The following is a 22,182-nucleotide window of genomic DNA, read 5'->3' as shown; positions in this document are numbered from 1 at the left end:
GCACTCCAGGAATCACTAAAGTTGCAAAATAGGCCGCAACTCCGCTTTAAAGTTGCAGCAACTTCAAAATAGTTCATGCACTACTTTGGTCTGACATTCATGCAACTTGAGGGCAATAAACTTCAATGTTAACCCTCAGAATTTGCATGAAATTCATACCTGGATGTTATACAATGCAACTTGTGTGCAACAGTTGTCCATTATGACTGGTCAAAGCCAAAGTCGTATCAAAGTTGCACTCCAAAGTCGGCGCAACTTTGGAGTTATACAAGTGTGAATAGAGCCTTAAGTAATGGATAATTTTTGGGCATTGGTAGGATGGAGTGTGGGGGGTGACATCATTATTCGTGTGTAATGCCTGTGGGAGATGGGTAAAAGTGGAATTTCGGGTTGGATTTCCCAATACTGATGTCCCCAAGAGAGATATACAGCCAGCAGATGATGCTCCCTGCCAAACACAATGCAAAATCAAAGTATTTGGTTTTAGTGGAGTTTACCTTTAAAGCAGTATTAAACCCAAAATCAAAAATGTATTATATTGCAGCTTATTAATCATTAGATGTGGTGGCTTCATCAATTTTCTTTCTTTGGCTTTTTTTACCTAGTGATTTGGCCAGAAACACACCTCCTGTATTAGTGACACACAAATCTGGATGAATGAGCACAAGAGGCACAGCAGGCAGCAGAACTGTCAGCCTGGGGGGAGGGTAGTGTTAAATGTATTAGCAGATATACACTAACAAATTGAAGCAAAACTGCAGCTAACACTTTATAATCAGTTACAGCAGTTTTATTCATTTTGGGATAAAGGTTTTACAAACATAAATAAAAGCTGATCATGGTAATCACCTCTGCAGGTGTTAAATGGGCTGTCTCATCCATGTAAACAAATACATTCTGCTGAAGAGCTTCTGTTTTTGAAAAATCAACAGACTTTCTGGCTGGATCACCAGATAAAAACAGAAGAAAGAAAGCCTTAAACATGAAACTAATACAGCCATCACATCTAAGAACTGATAAGCTGCAATATATTAAATGTTTGCTTTTGGGTTAACTACCACTTTAAGGGTGTAACCTCACGGGTCTTTCTGTTCTCTGAGATGTGGATTTCTATGTATGATATTGTTCTGAGAATCAGGACACCGGAGTTCATTAAATTTTCCGCAGGAAGTCTTAGTCTCTGTGTCGCCTTGGAAACACAAACATTTAGGGAAAGTCTACAGACTGGGTTGACATACAAGAACTACAGGCAGGAAAAACATGTCATGATATCACTTCCTTTTACTAGGCAGTGATGGGTCATTGTGCAGAACACTCCTACACTGGTCTGCTTAATGCAGGCTTAAAACACGCAACATTAGTCAACAGCAAAAAGACATATACGTATGACAAAAATATATATATATTAATCATAATATAGGGTGAGGAGTAAATTCTATTCTTTTTTTCAACTATATAACCCAGAGTTGATTAACCACTTCTGGACCGGAAGGTTTTACACACTTAAAGACCAGACCATTTTTTTCAATTTGGCACTGCGTGACTTTAACTGGTAATTGTGCAGTCATGCAATGCTGTACCCAAACAACATTTATGTCCTTTGTTTCCCACAAAAATAGATTTCTTTTGGTGGCATTTGGTCACCTCTGTGCTTTTTATTTTTTGCGATATAAACAAAAAAAAAAGACAGAAAATTTTGAGAAAAAAATGACAGTTTCTACTTTTTCTTATAAAAAATATCCAATAAACTCAATTTTTGTCATACATTTAGGCAAAATGTATTTAGCTACATGTCTCTGATAAAAAAAAATCTCAATAAATAAACCCCAAAATACATTCGCCTGCTTCTACTGTGTACAGGGATACCCCGTGTGTGAAAATTTTTGGCAGTCTAGCCGCGTACAGGACCCCAAAAACCAATCACCACCTTCAGGTTTTCTAGGGGTTTCCAATAAAAGAGGTAATTTGGGGAGTGTTTGGCCCGTTCCAGCCACGTGATGCGCAGACCCACGGATGATGAGACATCTGCTCCGCCCCCAGTCCAATAATCACTGCTGGGAGCCCAGGGGACATCCCTGCCAAAGTCACTAACCCCCAGGGGGCAGGGAACTTGCTCAAAGACCCCCGTGTGCGATCCGGACAGCCCGGTCAGCAACAACCACATCCAAGTGGGGGTAGATTGGGGCCAAAAGACCACCTTGACTGTTAGAGGGGCTGGGGGGGAATGGAAGGGAACCCGGGGGTCCGACCATCCCAAGAAGGGGCCCACGTCCACCCTGAGTCACCACAAAAAAACTAGAGACTCCTCCACCGGAAATAGGGCAGAAGTATTCAGCCTGAAGACCTGAGTCACAGGTGGGACTGCCCACGTACTCAACAGAGACTCTTTAAGGGATACCGTCTATCAAAACGCTTAGGCACCGCCATATTGCATTTAGAACAACTCAAACGACTTGCGACAAAATTTGTCACAGTAGGGGGTAAAGGGAAAATACCTTTAGGGGATCTGCAGGCCCCAAGGGAACCGGCGCCTCTGACATAGCAGCAGCTGCATCCCCCATGTTTAAATTTTTCCTGCACCGATACAATCAGTGCATCCACCAGCACCCTTGCATACGCATGTGCAGTAAAAGAGGAATCATCCTCAGCGTCAGAGCACCTGAAGTGCGTGGACACAGACCCAGTAGAGTCGCTATATGCTAAGCTCACCCTGAGAACATAACAAGCAGGGGAGGTATTGTAAAAGGTAACTGATGCTAAAAAACTTCAACCACCCGCCCGGCGCTAAAATATATATATAAATCAGTGTAAGGTATAAAGAAATAAATATATCTACTCAAATCATGAATAAATAGTAAATAAAATCATGTAGATAAAATCATGTAAAACATGTCACTCTGTGCATCCTTTTAATGCACTAGCTGCCACTGTAAACGTAAAACTTGCAAAATCAAATGTATAATAATAGCCCAATCGGTGCGTCTCAGTTCGTTATATCATACATTCAGCGGCGCTTCAGCACACACAATGTATGTGTGCAAGTATATTAGTCAGTTCCTGCAGTGCTTCAGAGCCTGCAATTGCAAACTAGTCCCAACTCCACAGGATGAGCAGTCACAGCCAGCAAAAAGATTTCTCCTCTGATGTTCAGCACCAGTGATTGTACACACAGTATCACTAATCCTTCACCACACCGACTGTGCACCCCTATGAAGTGGCCACTCACCAAATTGCCCTTGAAATATCGCCTTTATGCATAAGCTGCATGAGCCCTTGCTTCTGGTCGGTCTGTCGTCTCTTGAGCACGTCCAGATCCTATCCGTCCACCAGGGGTCACTATATCTCCTCAGTGCAATTTGTAAGCAAACGACATGAAGCAAGAGAGTAGTGTAATACTGTTTCGACTTTATTAATTAAATAAAACTTCCCTCCCCTTCAGCGTATATGCTTACATTTCAATCACCCTTTGCACGCATATCATAGACACGGAGGCTTTGAAAGGTACCGCCGCTCGCCGACCGCGAGCTAGTCCCTGCTGTGGATTACAGCGCTCCTGCGGCTAACAGGCGAGATCCAGAACAACAGCGGTATCCTCCCTTCGTCTCCTCAGCAGCAGCGTACGTGCATCCTGACCGGTTTCGTCTGGTAGTCCTCTGTTGAAGTCTACCAGACGAAACCGGTCAGGATGCACGTACGCTGCTGCTGAGGAGAGGAAGGGAGGATACCGCTGTTGTTCTGGATCTCGCCTGTTACGCTGAAGGGGAGGGAAGTTTTATTTAATTAATAAAGTCGAAACAGTATTACACTACTCTCTTGCTTCATGTCGTTTGCTTACAAATTGCACTGAGGAGATATACAGCCTGATAGTGACCCCTGGTAGACGGATAGGATCTGGACGTGCTCAAGAGACGACAGACCGACCAGAAGCAAGGGCTCATGCAGCTTATGCATAAAGGCGATATTTCAAGGGCAATTTGGTGAGTGGCCACTTCATAGGGGTGCACAGTCGGTGTGGTGGATTAGTGATACTGTGTGTACAATCACTGGTGCTGAACATCAGAGGAGAAATCTTTTTGCTGGCTGTGACTGCTCATCCTGTGGAGTTGGGACTAGTTTGCAATTCCAGGCTCTGAAGCACTGCAGGAACTGACTAATATACTTGCACACATACATTGTGTGTGCTGAAGCGCCGCTGAATGTATGATATAACGAACTGAGACGCACAGATTGGGCTATTATTATACATTTGATTTTGCAAGCAGGGGAGGTAGCCGACCACAGTCCCGCAAGGAGACGCCGGCTAAAGGTCCACAAAAGGACCACCTATTAAACATAACAGGACATAACAGGACATAGCCCCCTAGAAAGGGGAAGAGGGGGCACTCCGTGATGCAGACGCGCAGGCAGAGTACCCACACAAAATAATGGCTGCTTCACTTCGCTAAAAAAATGCAGCGCCCCAACGGTGCCCCCCGGTTCAAGGGGGGCACCAGGCAGACCACATGTCCACCCCCTGAGGACACCCATCCGCTGCTCCATCAACCCGGTCAGCAGCCGGAACAGCCTGGTCCTCAGCTCGGACAGCCTGGCCAGCAGCTTGGACGGCCAGCCGCGAGTAGGCTACAAAGTCACGGCCTAAATTTAAGGACCGATCATACCGCGTGAGTTGCGAGTCCTCCGGCAGCTCTGTTAGCTTGATCAGCAGCTCGTACAGCTTGGTTACGAGCTCGGACAGCTTGATCAGTCACCTGGACAGCCAGCTCCGTCAGTTGTGAGTAGGCCACAAAGCCGTGGCCCCAAGTTTCGGCCCGACCTGGCTGCGTGAGGCGCACATCTGTCGGCTGCACTGTCTGCCATATCAGCAACTCAGATAGCTTGGTTAGTCACCCAGACAGCCTGGCTAGGCACTCAGGCAGCAGCAAGTAGGCCGCAAAGCCTCAGCCTCAATTTTTGGCTCAATCCAGCCTCGTGAGGTGCACATTTGTCGGCAGTACCGTCCGCTATATCATCAGCTCGGTCAGACACTCGGACAGCTTGGTCAGGCACCCAGATAGCCGCGAGTAGGCCGCAAATCAGTGGACTAAATTTTCGGCCCGTTCCAGCCACGTGATGCGCAGACCCACCGATGATGAGAAATCTGCTCCGCCCCCAGCCCAATAATCACTGCAGGGAGCCCAGGGGACATCCCTGTTAAAGTCACTAACCCCCAGGGGGCAGTTTTGCCTGCCTCCAAAGAACCCAAAAAAATGCCCAAAAAAACGCTAACGCAAAAAAAAAAAAACGCCCAGGTGTGTTGTTGCAGGCATTTTTTAGGGGTTTTTGGAGGCAGGCAAAACATCTGAACTTGTGTATAGTGGTATATAAACACACATACTTATATGTATTTTACACTTACACATATATATAGGTGTTATAGGAGCGGAGCCATATTAGTGTTAATTATTTCATTAGCGCAACCATATATTTCTGCTACTATCACACCTATATATGTCTAGGTGTATATATACATATAAGTATGTGTGTATATATACCCGTATACACAAGTTCAGATGTTTTGCCTGCCTCCAAAAACCCCCAAAAAATGCCTGCAACAACACACCTGGGCGTTTTTTTTTTTTGGCGCTAGCGTTTTTTTGGGCATTTTTTTGGGTTCTTTGGAGGCAGGCAAAACATCTGAACTTCTGTATAGGGGTATATATATACACACACACATATGTATTTTACACATACATAGGTGTGATAGGAGCGTAACTATATTGGTGTTAATTATTTCATTAGCGCAAGTAGTGTTTTCTGCTCCTTTCACACCTATATATGTGCAGGTGTATATATACATACATGGGTGTGTATATATACCCCCTATACACATGTTCAGATGTCATGCCTGACTCCAAACATGTGCTCAAAAAATCTCTATAGACGCCTGCAGCCAAAAAGCAAGCTGACGGCGAGAAGCCATATTACTGCAGCGAATGTGACTTAAGAGAAACTATCTTTTCTCTATAGCGGTCACCCTGCCATAGCAGTCAGTGTCAGTTCACCCTACACTACATTACAGTCACCCTGATATGGAAGGGTTTGGTCACCCTGCCATAGCAGTCAGTGTCAGTTCACCCTACACTACATTACGGTCACCCTGACACTTCACACTTTCCCTACAGAAACTAAATTTTTGCATCTAACTAAAGTGTAAAAGAGCACCCTAACTACACTAGATATCCCTTTCCTCACACTAATAAATGCTAAATGACACTTTTAAAGTAAAATTAACAGAACTGCTTCCACTCTCTTCCATGTCCCTGTATTACAATGCTAGGAATTTGGCAGGGGCTATCTTATATACTGGGGGACATATTCACTAATGATTGGCCTAGGGACCCCCTAGTCACTCCAATCACATTCCTAGCATTCTCCTGCCCCCTCAATTGGCTTTTGCTAATGGTTCTGGTCCAATCATGGGCTTTTAAAGCCCATTTCCTGTCCAATTGCATTTTGGTCGGTTCTGGTTGCCGAATTCCGAACTTTTTCAGCAAAAAGTTCTAAATTCGGCCGAACCTCGAACAGTCAATGTTCGGGTCGAACCAATGGTCGACCCGAACCGTTCGATCATCCCTACTAGCCACTGCACCAGCTTGAACTGCACTTATGGGACTCACCACGTCGCCAAGTGTTACTGCAGTGCTGGTTTGACTATGACAGGGATGTACTAGGCTGCTGGTGCTTGCCAGTTCACCAGAAGGTTGAGCGGCACTAGTACCGACATTCTGCTGCATATGAGAACCCTGCGATTGTTGCACATCAGCAACAGAAGAACGGGGTCGGGTATGCCTGACCTTAGCAGGGACCACTACTTCGTCGTCAGAGCTATCTGTTAGGGTGCCATTGCTCTCTACAGGTTCGAATACTGAGCCTGATTCTGACAGTGAAGCTTCCCCATCGCTCTCATCTGTCATGCTCAGCATCGTGTAGGCCTCTTCACTAGTGTACCTCTGTTTAGACATTTTGGCCAATAAATTTATAGGTACCTAGTGTGACTCACAGGTAAAAAAGCACCTGGTTGTCAAGGACTGTTTGAACCGCTACCAAAAAATGTAACTGCTAGTGCTGGCAGAGATCGGGCCTCACACTGCTAACGCTGCGGTATAGTGTGCTGTGTATCAGGAGTGACAGTAATACTTCACTTCTTGGGGAATGGGCAGAGGGGCTAAACGAAGGTGCTGGCAGGTGTTGGTGCTGATTCTGCTAACGCTGCGTTTTGGGAACACTATACTAAACTATTGGGGACGCTAGTATAGTTCTGATCACATAAAATATATTGATCTGTTCAGACACTATACTAGTAATGAAGGTGTTTAGTGTGTGTGTCACTGGCAATCAAAGGGTTAAAATGTATTACTAAATATGCGCAGGGCAATCTAATGCTATCCTGTATTGACGCTAACTAACGTTAACGCTAACTGATGTCCCCTGTAACACTAATACAGTGTTCAGAAAAAAAGATCTGTACACTATAATAGTGACACTGTGACAGGACAATGAAGGGGTTAACTGGGGGTGATCAGGGGATTAAATCTTTATTAGGAGATGTATGGCGGGTACCCTAAACCTATCTGGAACTGCCTCTAACTACCACTAACTGTCTTTCACACTAACTGAAGTCACATGTGACACTAATAGAGTGATCACTAAATTATCTGTATACTTTATGTAGTGTACACTGTGACAGGGAGTGAAAGGGTTAACAGGGGGGTGATCAGTTTGTTAAATGTGTGCCTATGTGTATTGGCGACAGTGTAGTGCTTGTATACTCACAGTTGATGTTCTCTTCTCTCGCGCTGGAACCGAAAAGGGCTCCAGGAGAGAAGATTGCATCATTTCCTGTGCCTGTGTTTACATTACACAGGTAAAGGACGTTCTGCAATTGGTCTGAACCGAGTACCAGGTCCAGGCCAAAAATTATTGGCCTGTACCTGATGACTGATCGGTTCTGAACCGAATCAGAACATCACGTGGACAGTGGGTGCGCGCGTCGGTTCACGCAGCCAAGCCATCTTGCCGCAGTAAAACTGTGGCAGGTGGTCGGCAACTGGTTAAAATTGTATCAAATGTAATTACAACAAAATTTAAAGAGATCACCTCTCAAAAAATCTGTTCCATTAATCTGCAAAGTACCAATATGTCACACTAAACAATGAAATATTCCCAAATGAAGGGACATAGAACAGTGTTGTGTGTGTTATTGTAACCCACCAACAACTGTTTCCAAAACACTGGGATATATGTAGTTTTAATGCTGGAACGTTATGATCCAAGCCCAGGGTTAAATTAAATACAGAGCTTCTATTGTTCATAAAGTCTGATACAACCCATGCCTTAGTAGCAGCCATCAGCAAAGCTTTAGATGACCTTTATAGGGCTCTGTCATATGAAAACCTAGTGTCATTGTACCTTTCTATTATCTGAAAGATTAACTGCTCAAAAAATTTAGAGGGCAGTCTGGCTTGCTGAGTCCTCCATAAACTTGTAAGCTCAGCTAAGATTTCAAGTTTATTTTAATGTTGGTCTGAGAGCCTGAGGCAGTGAACAGTAGAAGGTAATCTCCGGCTTTTTGCTAGGACATTACCAAAGGCTGGACAAGTTGGATCCAGTGACAAAACTCAAGATTTTTTTTTGGAGGTTAGTTTGTATCCAACTATTCTAGGCCGGCCATACACGGTTTGAATTTCGGCTGATTCCTGCTGAACTATTCAAACCGATGATGGGCAGGCTAAATGTACCAAGTTGATCAACCAACTTGGGAACAACCAGCCTGCCAGATTCGCTTGTGACTATCAGAAGCGGCTGCTATAGCCGCTAGCGACAATCACTGTCTTCTCCCTGCTTGGACAGCTTTCCCCGCTCTCCCGCCAGGAGAAGGCAATGGCTCAGCAGGAGGGATTCCCGCATCCCCACTATTTCTGTTAATGGGGGAATTGAGCAAATTTCTTTCCTGCAAGAAATTTGCTCAGTGTATGGCCGGCCTTATTATATCTAAATATCGAATCAATTTAACAGGCTATAATTAAAGTAAGGTATAGACCAAAAGTTAGGACTAAAGAGGTTGTAAACCCTGGGGGGAGAGGTTTAAAATCCTGGAGGGGGGGGGGACAAAAACTGTAGGACAAAGGCATAATGCGCTAGTATGCATAGCAGGGGTTTGTGAGCTCCTGCGCTGTGAGTGGCCAGAGCCACAATAACGACACTCCTGCACATGCGCATGGCAGCCACCGTTTACGGCTCTGAAGGTCCAGCTTACCACGGCCGATGACGTCAAGTTTAGGAGATAATCACACCTACGTGTAAGCCTTATTATAGTCTAACCTGTAGGTACAAGTAAAAGAAGAGAGTTAAATTCCTCTTTATGAAAGAGATGGCTATGTTTGCCAATCAACAAAGTTGGTGACTTACAAAGATCACTTAAAAGCAGTTGAGGATGTTGGAGCAGAGGACCTCATACTTAAAGCGGAGTTCCACCCAAAAGTGGAACTTCCGCTTTAAATAGTCCTAACCCCCTGACATGCCACATTTGGCATGTCATTTTTTTTGGGGGGGGGGTGATATAAGTGATATTAATTTAGCCATGCTTAAATTCATTTATCCAGAGGCCCCCTTTATGAACTGTAACTATTTTAAAGAGTTTAGGTTTTCTATAGGATGCTGATTCTCAAAGCTATGGGCTTCCTTCAATTCTTTTCCATTGTAAGTTTCCTTCGATTGTGTTTTACTGAGAGAAGCCTGTCCTGTGTATTATTTCAGATTCGGTCTTTCCTGGGCTGCTTCCTGAATGTAAACATTCTTTGTATGTGAACACCTTTCCTGCTTTCTATGCATGATGAAGTAATTGTATAACGTATTTTTAGTGGTCTGGGAAGACTAATTGTCACCTCCCTTCTGTACTGTATATAAGCTGTCGTAAGGATAAATATATTTGAATACACCATTGAAACACTAACCTGTCTAGATGTTGTATTTCCGAGCGCTCGTATATTCTTTGCAGATTGAAGGGAGACTGGCCGGCAGAATTATACCTACCAAGGGGTATTACCTTTCAGAACTGGTGTCAGAAGTGGGATGTGACTTTGCCATCAGAGGTAAGTGAGACTATTCTGTCTTATGACACCCTGATTGCAGGCACATTTCTAAGAACCCTAGTGCTGTGGTAGCACAGGAGAATAGGTCTGTTTGAGCTGAGGTAGCTCACAGATAGATTATTAGCTGTTTGAGCTGAGGTAGCTCACAGATAGATTATTAGCCTAGGCAAATTTAAATAGTGGTAGGAATACTCCCTTCAACCTGCTAAGAGTGCTATGCATGTTTTTTGTTTATTGTGCTTTTTATTATATTGCTTATTGTGCTGTTGTAAGAATGAAATGTCAGTTGGTAAGTTAAATGAACTGTTTTGTCACTTTGGTGTAGAGATTTAAATTCATTTACTTTTTTGTCTAATAAGAGGAAATTATTTGTCACGATTACTGGTTTGACATATATGGAAACTGTGTATATATAATTATATATGACTTGTAAAAATTGCGCCTGCGGACTGATAACATAACACAGTGTTCCTGATAGCGACTGTCACATTATTACTGTAAAAATTGACTGACCGATCGTAGGTTATCAGACAAATCAAGATAAATGTTTATTATGTGTATTGTTTGTTTGTCTATAATGGTAGGAAAACCTTCTTGATAGCCACAATACCTGGGAGTATCAGTCAAGACTCTGAAAGGGTTTTTTTTTTGGGTTGTTCCAAGAAGGGAAATTCAGAGTCGAAATTTTAAGGTTTAATATACATACACCAAGTGGCTTTTCAGGAATGTTTTTTAACCATAAAGAGGGTCTAAGGACCCAGATACATTTAAGTGAATTTGTAAATCTTAGAGACATATTTCTTTTATGGTTTTGTGAATTTATACTAAAGGTTTATTTCTGATGCTGGCCATACACGATACAATTTTCTTACAATTTTCTTACAATTTTCTTGAAATTTACCTTCAGCTATGTAGTACAAACACCTACCTAATTGGATACAAATGAATATGTTTAATTTTGACCTCTTATTATGTGGTTTGTGGTGGATCTAACAGAAAATTGTACGATAAAGAGTTGTCCGGACATGTGTGGCCAGCCTTAGAGATATTAGGATACAATTAAATATTTTAGTAAATGTTTAGTTGTAATGTAAAGTACATGGAACATGCGGGGAGAATTGGTTTATTTATGCCCTGTATTAGTACAATAGAATAGGAAAAAGCTATGTAGAGCTATTAGAAGTGAAAGTGAAAGTCTTTAAACACATAGATATAGTCCACAGCGATTGCCTATAGACAGAAGACAGGTGAGACAGGTGAGTTTTGGGCAGTTAGGTGTCACTGCTGAATAGCACAGTCTTATAATTCAAACATTTGTTGTTAATTTAAAGTCACAGTACATGTTAATTGTAAAACAGCAAGTTTCTGATTGGGCTACAAAAACTTTAGAAGGTTTTCAAAAAGCCATAACAGAAAGCGATATGGCTGGCTTTTTGATCTGTCTAAAGAAAAACAGCCTGTCAGCACACATTTCCAAAGGCCTTATCAGAAGAGGCAAATCAAAGAGTAGGACATTTTCAACATAGGCCCCCCCTACAATAATATTACCTTACAAATACCCCTGACCACACCTGTACCCCACAGTTTCATTCTCCAAGGCAGGTGTAGTTTTCTTCGTAATGTCAGACAAGCACAAATTTTTGCTTCTCTAAAGACCTTATCGTATACGCTTTAAGCTACTACATTTCCTTACGCGAGGGGAAAAGAGGGGGGTCACTTCTGCAAATGCAGCTAGCATTTCCTAATTCAGAACAGTTGTAGGACTAACAGTGCCAGCATTCCCACACATATGCAATTCTTTTTTTAAGTTTTTTGGAGTTTTCCATTTATACATTGTGTATAAAACATAGAAACCTCTGGAAAGAGTAATAATAGTGAATTGAAAACACAATTTTATTAGGCAAAACATTAATTGCTGTTGTCGGCAGGATATTTTGAGATAATTTATTATAGAATTTATTTTTGGACAGAAAGAGTTACCGCAATTAGTGTGACCATTGGACCCTGTTGGCACAGAGCCAAAAGTTTCAAATCAGATTAACTTTTATCTGATTATAGTTCTTGAATGATATTTTTACGGTTATCCTCTATTGTAAGAGGGGAACCTCTAGCCAGATTTTTGTTAGAGTAGCACGAAGCCAAAACGTTTTTTTGGAAAATTGTCACTAAGCCAAAAAGTTTTTAGTTCTTTATCTGATCATAGCATGCAAGTGGTATCTGATATGCCATCTCTACTGACAGCCATACCATCCGATGCTACCCACTTTACAGTGATTTGTTTAAGTAATGTGTTTTTTTAAGCGTCCTATTGGACGAGGAGACACAGCCATCTTTGTTTCTTGTTTTTCAGTCCAGGTAACTGACCTGGTGTAGAAATGCCTTAGGGGCTAAATAGACAATTTGGTTGTCTGTTCTATAGTTCTCCAGACCACGCAAGAGGGGATGGACACCTGCTCATGGGTCAGTCCCGCTACAATATGTACATGACATATGTAGTCACTCTGTGGAGGCCAGTCAGAGCGAGTGAGTTTATTGAAATGTACATGTATGTGGAAACAAAGTGTCACAGGAATAATGACAGTGGTGTCAGGAAAGTGTCGTTTACCTTGGTTTTGTTCTCACAGAGGGTGATAGTAGAGTCAGTCATATAAGAAGTGGGTCTTGCCAGCCCACAGGATCATTGATTGTTATGGATCCGGACTGCTCCTATCTATAATAACATTTTGAGACAAACCAAAGGTCCAGAAATGTCACAAGAAATGTTGAATGCGTTTATATATCTGAAAAATGCTATGGTTGTAGCGCCTGCACTGGGCCTCCCAAATCATGGAAAAATGTTTTGTGTTTATGCAAGGGACAATTGTAAGACCATGACAGGTGTACTTGCCCAGGAGTATGGTGGTAGACTTTGCCCTATAGTTTTTGTCCAAAGATGGTCGCAATCCAGGCCTAAAGGCATGCCTGAAGTGACTCTGAACATAGCACATAGCATCTTGTGAGATGGTAATAGGAATGGCCACATCATTTGCCCTAGGTAGGCCCCAGTTTTAAATGGGCTACTGGTATTAAAGGGTGTGTTACATTCAAACCTGATATATAGGCAGCCATAGAGGGAGCAGAAGATGTTTTTGTAGTTAATTTCCTGCTCCAGGCCAAAAGATCACACATTATCAAAGCTACAAACGCATGCTACAGAACAGGTTTTAAAGGACTTAGGTGATGTTTTAGAAAAAGTTGAAATTGCCTTTTTCTAAAAGAGGGGAGATCTTGTGTGTATCCCCGCAGCTAGCGCCCCACTGTTTATTGCCTAGTATTATGGAATAGGACACAGGGGCTGGGAAAGAACATATGAAGTATTACTGACAGTTTAGTGCAAGCATATGTTGCTAGATGCATCACCTGTATTAGGAACAAACAATCCAAACAAACAGGCCAAACATGAGCATCTCCAATACCCATCAAACCTTTTCACACATCTACAAATAGGTTTTCCCATATAGGCCCAAAGCAGGGAAGAAATAAGAGTTCTTTTAGTCAATAGTGGACGTGTTCAGCAGATGAGTGGAAGCATGTAGGACCACAAAAAGGGAGATGCCCACACGGTGGCATGCATTCTCAATCAGGAGATTATTCCTGGATGGGGGTGCCTGCTTTGAATTAGTTATAATATTGCTCCAGCTTTCATATCAAAAATATGCCAGGAACTAGTTAAAATCTTGAAGATAGATTATTATCCGCAGATTTCAGGTATAATGGAAAGAATGAATAGCACAAATAAAGACAAATTAAGAAAAGTAATTGAAACTTTGAATCAAGTGGTACAGAACAAAAAGTTGCTCGCACCTCTCTTTTCTCTTTACAGGAAAATACCCATCCTTTCAGAGAAGGAGACGTAGTGGTGATGAAGCTGCTGCCCAAAGGAAAGAAACAAAAGGATTTCGCCTACGGCCCAGAGACTACCGTGGTAGCAGTTACCAGGACCGCTGTTTTGACCGAACACAGCCCTACTTGGATCCATGCCACTAGAGTGAAGTTGGTGCGGAGAGGACCTGAGCCGGAGGATCCAGAAGCAAGAGAGGTACTAACGGGGGCAGACCGCCCTGACCTTGAACAGGAGAGTCAAGAAAAGGGGGTACTAACGGGGGCAGACCGCCCTGACCCTGTAGAAAATGACTTTTCCAGTTTCACCGGACTCAGACAAACTGTGGTTGCTGATACCTGACTTCATTTTCAGTGTTTTCCCTTGCATGGACTGTTACTAACTGTATCTACCACCTTAAAGGCCGAGGTATCATGAGAAGTTTTGGAGATTTTTTTGGATCTGTATTATCATGGATCAGACAAGCTGGAATGTTACTTTTGTTTATTGCTTCTTCTTCTTTTTATATATTTGCTTGTAAAAATGGGCCAATGTATTTATAAGAAGGCAACACAAGATGATGCATTTTGGAAACAAGACTTATAATTGTCATTTCATGACAAATGAGAGGATTGATATAAGTGATATTAATTTAGCCATGCTTAAATTCATTTATCCAGAGGCCCCCTTTATGAACTGTAACTATTTTAAAGAGTTTAGGTTTTCTATAGGATGCTGATTCTCAAAGCTATGGGCTTCCTTCAATTCTTTTCCATTGTAAGTTTCCTTCGATTGTGTTTTACTGAGAGAAGCCTGTCCTGTGTATTATTTCAGATTCGGTCTTTCCTGGGCTGCTTCCTGAATGTAAACATTCTTTGTATGTGAACACCTTTCCTGCTTTCTATGCATGATGAAGTAATTGTATAACGTATTTTTAGTGGTCTGGGAAGACTAATTGTCACCTCCCTTCTGTACTGTATATAAGCTGTCGTAAGGATAAATATATTTGAATACACCATTGAAACACTAACCTGTCTAGATGTTGTATTTCCGAGCGCTCGTATATTCTTTGCAGATTGAAGGGAGACTGGCCGGCAGAATTATACCTACCAAGGGGTATTACCTTTCAGGGGGGGTAACTAATTTTGACAGGTACCCGCTCCCACTTCCGCTCGGAGCGCCACGGCGCACTGAGCAGAAGTTCTCCTCTCTCCCTGTAATCTTCTGGGACATGTCAGAGGTCCCAGAAGATTGCCGGCCAATCACGACGCATAGCACAACTCGCGCATGCGCAGCGCGTACCCGGCTGTGAAGCCGCAAACTGTCACAGCCGGGTGCCCACATCAGTGATGCCGGCGCCGCAGAGCAGAGAGGGAGAAGACGGCGCATCGCTGGATCGTGGGACAGGTGAGTGTGCGGTTAGGCTGGAACTCCGCTTTAAATCAACACCAATTTATTTAGTGTTTTTTTTTTCTTTTAACTTATCAAACAGTTTTTTTTATCTGCTTTATCATATATGAACAATCTATGTTCTACCCCAATTCCAAAAAAGTTGGGGCACTGTGTAAAATCTACATAAAAACAGAATGCAATAATTTGCAAACCTCATAAACCAATACTTTATTCACAATAGAAAGTATAAAACATACCAAATGTTTAAACTGAGAAAATGTACCATTTTAAGAAAAAAAACATGAGAACTTTGAAATTGATGGCAGCAACACGTCTAAAAAAAGTTGGGACAGGGTCATGCTTACCATGGTGTCTTCTTTTAACAACACTCTGTAAACATCTGGGAACTGAGACCAGTTTTTGGACTTTTTGGGAGAGGAATGTTGTACCATTCTTGCCTGATATAGAATTTATGGCTAAATTTACAAGAGAATGGGCAGCTCCTGGAGAGCTTTACTTCTCTGCTCACACAACACACACACCCCTTTTTTTTTTTTTTTTCTTTTTTCGTACAAACATTATTTGAAGTGTAAAAAAATACACTTCATTTATTTTGCATCTTCCATGAGATTCTATACAGCACACCGCCCTGGGCTGCATTGCAGTATGAATGAGACACCCAGAAAATTATTGTTTTAATATCCAAGGCCTTCCCTGACAAGGACTTTGTCTGGATCGGAGCATATGCTGCTATAAAACCTGGATATATCTTTCAGCATTGATGGTGCCTTCCCAGATGTGCAAAGTGCCCATTTTATATGCACTAATGCACCCCCATACCTTAAGGGAAGCAGGCTTTTCAACTGAGCGTTGATAAAAAAAGCCAGATGGTCCCTTCCCTCTTTAGTCCGTGGCTTCCATGGTTACCAGAAAGAATGTCAAATTTCAAATCATCTGATCACAGAACAGTTTTCCACTTTGCAACAGACCATTTAAGTGAGATTGGGCCAGAGAAGATGGTGAAGTTTCTGAATCATCTTCAGATATGGCTTCTTCTTTGCATGATAGACCTTTAACTTGCATTTTTAGATGGCACAGCAAACAGTGGTCACAGATGGTGCTTTTTTGTAAGTATTCCTGAGCCCATGCAGTGATGTCCTTCAGAGAGTCATGCCTATTTTTAATGCAGTGCTATCTGAGGGCCTGAAGATCACAGGCATCCAATATTGCGTTTAGGCCTTGTCCCTTGTGCACAGGGATTTCTCCAGATTCTCTGAATCTTTTGATGATATTATGTATTATAGATATTTATATATTTGAAGTCTTTGCAATTTTACATTGAGGAACATTATTCTAAAATAGTTTGACGCAGTTTTTTACAGATTGGCAAACCTCTGCCCATCTTTACTTCTGAGATGGTCTGACAAAGACGCTTTTTTTTATTCCCAATCATGTTACTGACCTGTTGCTAATTAACCTTATCAATTGCAAAATGTTCTTCTGGCTCTTCCTTGTTAGCACCATTTACTGTGCATGCTTTTTGTTGCCCTGTTCCAACTTGTATTACTGGCAAAATTTCAACATTACCTTTTTTTTTCTCCGGCTCCATTCACACTTGCACAACTCCAAAGTTGCACTGACTTTGGAGTGCAACTTTGATGCAACTTTGGATGGGTGTGACTTGGATACGACCTTGGCTTTGACCAGTGATAATGGACAGCTGTTGCACAACTGTTGCATTGTATAACATTCACTTTAATGCAACTCTTGAGGGTTAACATTGAAGTCTATGGCCCTTAAGTTGCATGAAAGTTAGACCAAAGTAGTGCATGAACTGCAACTTTAAGTCGCGCATATATGAATGGATCTCATTGGAAAACATGGGGAACAACTTGTCATGCAACTTTGATGTCCAAAGTTGCATGACAAGTCGCACAAGCGTGAATGGAGCCTAAAATGGTACATTTTCTCAGTTTAAACATTTGATATGTTTTCTATTTTCTACTGTAAATAAAATATAGGTTTATAAGTCTTGCAAATCATTGCATTGTGTAAAAGTCAGTAGGTAAAAAGTACTGTACAGGTTCTGTAACCACTGGTTTTTAAGAAACACAAACCCAAGTAGTCCAGCTCTATTTTCAATGCAAACAATTTTTCTCAAGGCTTCTGATCTTCGATGCTGCCATGTTTGATTTGAGAGCCATGTTTGATTTGAGATCCAGCTGTGACTTTCTGATCACTCCCAGCCGACTCCCACCTGGCATGCGTGAGATTCAGACTGCAGGGAGACTGGTCCTGTAGGCTCTTGGGATATGTGACACTATCACAGTAGGCTGTAGGTGGACAGGTGGCGAGGGAGGAGGAGCACTCCAAAAATACTAAGCAAGTACCACCAAAAACATGTATTCACTACCCCGAAGAAATGTGATTGTGTAAGAAGCTAAGGGGAGAATTGAGTGATAATGAATATCATTTTTAGGTGAAGTTATTTTTCAATAGCTTTTGTTCCCTTTTAGAATCCATTACTACTCCAATGCAGCTTCCTTTGGTTCAGGCCGGGCCATTATAGAGCCTGCAATATAAAACCATGGCTTTATGCTGGAGGTGCAATGGTAGCTTTCCTTTAGCAAAAGGAAGGAGACAAATGACAGCCAGAGACATGTCCCCGAGGAAAACATCTTTAAACTTCTTTGTATCATAATCTGTGAAAGTAAACTAATATCTTCTTGGACAGGTATCAGATATCCACCAAGAGGGTAAAGCACATCAATGCACATTTACCAGAATAACTAGTACATCAGGATTTTTGTTCTGGTATCTGCTATTTTCTAATACCAACTCAAAATTTAAACCTCAAATATACACAGTAGAGCACATTTAAACTACTCACAGAAGCTGAATCCGACCACATTTGACATTTTATTTTCTAGAGCAGGTTAGGAAAGAACCCATAAAATGTGGTTAATATAGTCAACTACTCTACATTAGCTTCACAATGTGTGTGTAGGTTTGCACACAAATGTATTATGAACAGCTATTAGTACAAAACAGAACTGAATTAGTTCACTATAAAATATTGTTTTAGTATTAAAATGGAACATAATGATAACATGCATTTTTAAAATACTCTTAAAAAGCTTACAGGACAGTATAGACTTGCCTTTCTCAACCATTTTACCCCAGAGGAAACCTAGGAGTAATAATTTTCATATCTTGGAGAACCCCCCCGCTAAAATTAATTAATCAGGGTCAGTGGGAAGAATATCCAATACATTGGTGGTCGGTGGGAAGAATGTCCATTACATTGGTGGGAAGAATGTTTCTTACAATGGTGGTCAGTGGGACAAATGTCTTTTATATTGGTGGTTAGTGGAAAGAACGTCCATTACATTGGTGGTCAGCGAGAAGAATGCTCCGCTAACATGATTATCTAAACGGCATATGTATAGACAACTAAAAAGATCATTAATGTCATGCTGGTGGCTCTGCTAAGTGATGGACCTGGACACCATCAGGTGAGAGGTCAATCAGCCACAGCTCATGGAATCTCTAACACCCTCTGGAGAGTGGACAGGGCCAGCACTTGGTTAGTGTGTTAGTGGAGGCAGAGATGGGAGACTGACCTACAGTGGTGTTCACACACACCCTCTGGAGAAACCCCGGTTGAGAAAGACTGGTATAGACTACATAGGATGCATACCAACTCATCCAGGTTCTTGAGATCATATATGGTACGGGGTGGTTGAACAGGAATCGGTGCTCGTGGATACTTGCGCTGTTCTAGATTCGGTTTGCCTCGACTAATCTCTTCATCAATCTCTTCTTCCATCTGAATGAGCATTGGTGCTGGCATACCAAATCGTGCCCCACGTCGGGCCACCTCCAGCAAGCATAACACAAAACTCTTTTCCCCTCTCCTCAGTACCAGATCATTTGTTTCAAACATTAGCACCTCGGGTATGCCAAGCTCCTTGCGGCACCAGCTAATGAAGTTAGATACATTGTCCCTGGCTAGGAATGAACCTGGGATGGCTGCTTTAACCTGGAATGTTACATCCTTTTGTGGCAATCTCATGCCAGCAGCAGCTTCTGGATACTGTATTTTAAAATCTTGTGCCAGCCGATTGAGATTATTAGCATGCTGACAAAGTGTATACCCGGTCTCCAGTGCCTCCATGAAAGTGCCAGCATCCATGTCCAGGTCATACAACATATTGAGCCAATCCGTGAGATCTTCTTTCATGGCTTCAAGGTACTCCTCGCTGGAGCGAAAAGGTCGTATGCTTTTTGAAGCAGATGACTGAATTTGGCTTTGGTCTGCCATTTCTTCTCATTATTCTCTTCCGTCACCTGTGGAGGATTTGTAACAATATATTAGCACCATAGATATATTGTTTATTACAACATATAGTTTTACATTCAAGCGCTAAAGCTGAACTCCTTTTATTGTCCTGGAAATGGGACCATGGGGCAATCCCCTAAAAGGGCTTTCCCTCCACTATGGCTCTAATGCTTCTATAGTGGTGCTCCAACTTAAAGCGTTACCAAGCCCAGGACCCTGCATTTCCTTTATCTGGTCTTCCACAGTAGACAGAACATGGAAATGCAATTATTTTAGTAAATATAAACTGCTAAATACCTTTTCTCATCAGCAGTATATAGCAGTCTTGTGACTTCTAACGGTGTCTAGTTAAAGCTTGTAGGAAGAGTTTTTATTCTTTCCTGATTGTCCTATGAGAAGGCAGGACCTATGACCCTCTGTCTGGAGAGTGCTGATGTGGCCCTGTGCTGATAACATGCATTCTCCCAAGAAAAGAAAAACCCTTTAGCAATACACACCAAACCGAGCATGTGCAGCTTGTCCCCTAGTCTCTGTACTATCTGGAGATGGATTGGGGCTAGGAGGATCAGAGAAGACAAAATCAAACAGCCTTTTTACAAAATGCAGAAGATTAACCCATTAGGTTCCACAGCAAGTATAACAAGAATGTTTTACTGCATCTACAGACTGATTTTACTGTTGCGGGTTTAGTAGCACTTTAACTGTAGCCAGCCCAAAGTGCGGATTGGGATACTTTGTGACCCCTCCCAATAGCTACATTTACCACTTATGTTATAGTGTACTTGCGTATTCACATTACAGGTAATACCGTGATGCTTTAGCACCTGGACTTCAGTTATATACCCCAGGTCATGATATGTACTCCTACTGTATATGCTTCAAATTCATTTATGCTTTTGTGCATTTTTTATGCAAAATCCTTAAATAAAAAAAATAAAAAAATACGTGTATTTATTTTTAATTAATACATAGCTGCATCAATTCATATTGCTAACAATTGAGCTGGAGTTTTGAATCTGGTGGGGTTAATAAAACTAAATTACAGTACAACATATGCTCACTAGAATATCTCAAAAGCATACTAAACAGCTGAGAGAGAAAACAAAGCCTTATCATATCGTAAACTGTCTTATCATATTGTAAACAATCTTCAGCAGGTTACATACAGCATATACTGGCTGGTGTCATGGGATGATACAACCCTAGCAGTTTATTTAATTAGGCAGTACAAGGAGTAATGATATGCAGAATGCAGTGACCCAAGCCAGCCTATAGCCTGGTACACACAATGAAAATATTGGATGAATGATCGTCTGTTTTTTTTTTTTTTTGCACGCTAGTCTCATATCGAAAATAAAGAGGTTACTAAAGTTATGATAAATTCCCAACTTACAACTGACATGACAAATTACAACTTGGGAAGTGAGCTAATGTGTTGTATTGCATTGTAATGTATTCTATTGTTTCTGAGCATGTGTGGTCTTGGTCTTCCGTCTTTCTTTTTTTGGACAGATACTATACTTAATAAATGAAAATCGTTAGGTATGGTATCGTACGAAAAAATTTTTGTGCTAGTCCCTTTGGATAATTTCACATAAACTGTTGTGATTAGCTCTTGAAAACTGTGTCCTAGCGATCAGACTATCGTATGATCGCTTGGAAAGCGGTATTTTTCATCCAATTTTCTGATCGTGTGTACTAGGCATAGATTTACAACAACTGTCCATAAATCCTTAAATAATGAGTTCTGATTGGCTACATTGGACCACTGCACTCTGCATATTGCCCTCTGTTTTTTCATGTGTTTATCGGTAAATACAGTCAGTTTTACTACAGGCATTGTTGCATGCCAAAAATATACATAAACTACATGGGAGTGTTGGAAATTGGTCATTCCATATATTTTTATTTTATTATTTATCCTAGGCACTGCAAAACGTTTGATTATAAAGATCATAGGGTTTAAACAGAGTGGGGGATGAGTCTGCATTTTCTTCCTTTTTTATGTGTTTGGTGCAATTTTTCTATCACATAAATGTTTTTGTTTATTTTATAATACGAGCGTTATGTAAAGGACAGCATAAAAAAGAAGGCAATGAGAGCACACAGTATATCATAAATAAAGTTTCAAACAGATAGGTAATAAAAAGGAAGGTGGGGGTTCAGGAAAATATATACATCAGGGCCAGTTCACACCACATGCAGTCCAGTGCGTTTTTTTTCTGCATCAAACAAGCATGGATAGCAGGTTATATAGTTTTCAAATTTTTTTTTTTTTTAGAAAGGCAGAACAGTGGAAAAGTAAACATAGGCATACATAGTAAAAAAAAAGTACAACAATCAGTAGGTGTAAATACCATAATTGCAGAGTGCATAATCAAGACAAAGTGCACAAAGTAGGACCATCCCCCCGTTCCCAGAAGAAAGCCCTAGGACATCATCAAGAACATAGCATAATA

At 41.6% G+C, this 22,182-nt stretch overlaps 1 protein-coding gene across 1 annotated transcript in view; it reads right to left on the bottom strand.

Annotated features, from left to right (window-relative positions):
• GAS2L1 (growth arrest specific 2 like 1) overlaps nt 1–22,182 on the bottom strand; it is a 92,679-nt gene that overhangs the window by 58,971 nt on the left and 11,526 nt on the right. Inside the window, exon 2 of the mRNA XM_082273147.1 lies at nt 19,082–19,731. Coding sequence (XP_082129273.1) covers nt 19,082–19,705 — 624 coding nt within the window. The 5' untranslated portion in view covers nt 19,706–19,731. The remainder of the gene's footprint in view (nt 1–19,081; nt 19,732–22,182) is intronic.

Source organism: Pelophylax lessonae, assembly GCF_965119305.1.
Source record: "Pelophylax lessonae genome assembly, chromosome: 1".
In the NCBI taxonomy this organism is placed as follows: domain Eukaryota; kingdom Metazoa; phylum Chordata; class Amphibia; order Anura; family Ranidae; genus Pelophylax; species Pelophylax lessonae.
Note: the sequence above shows the minus strand (reverse complement) of the source record. Positions and strands in the feature narration are given on the sequence as shown.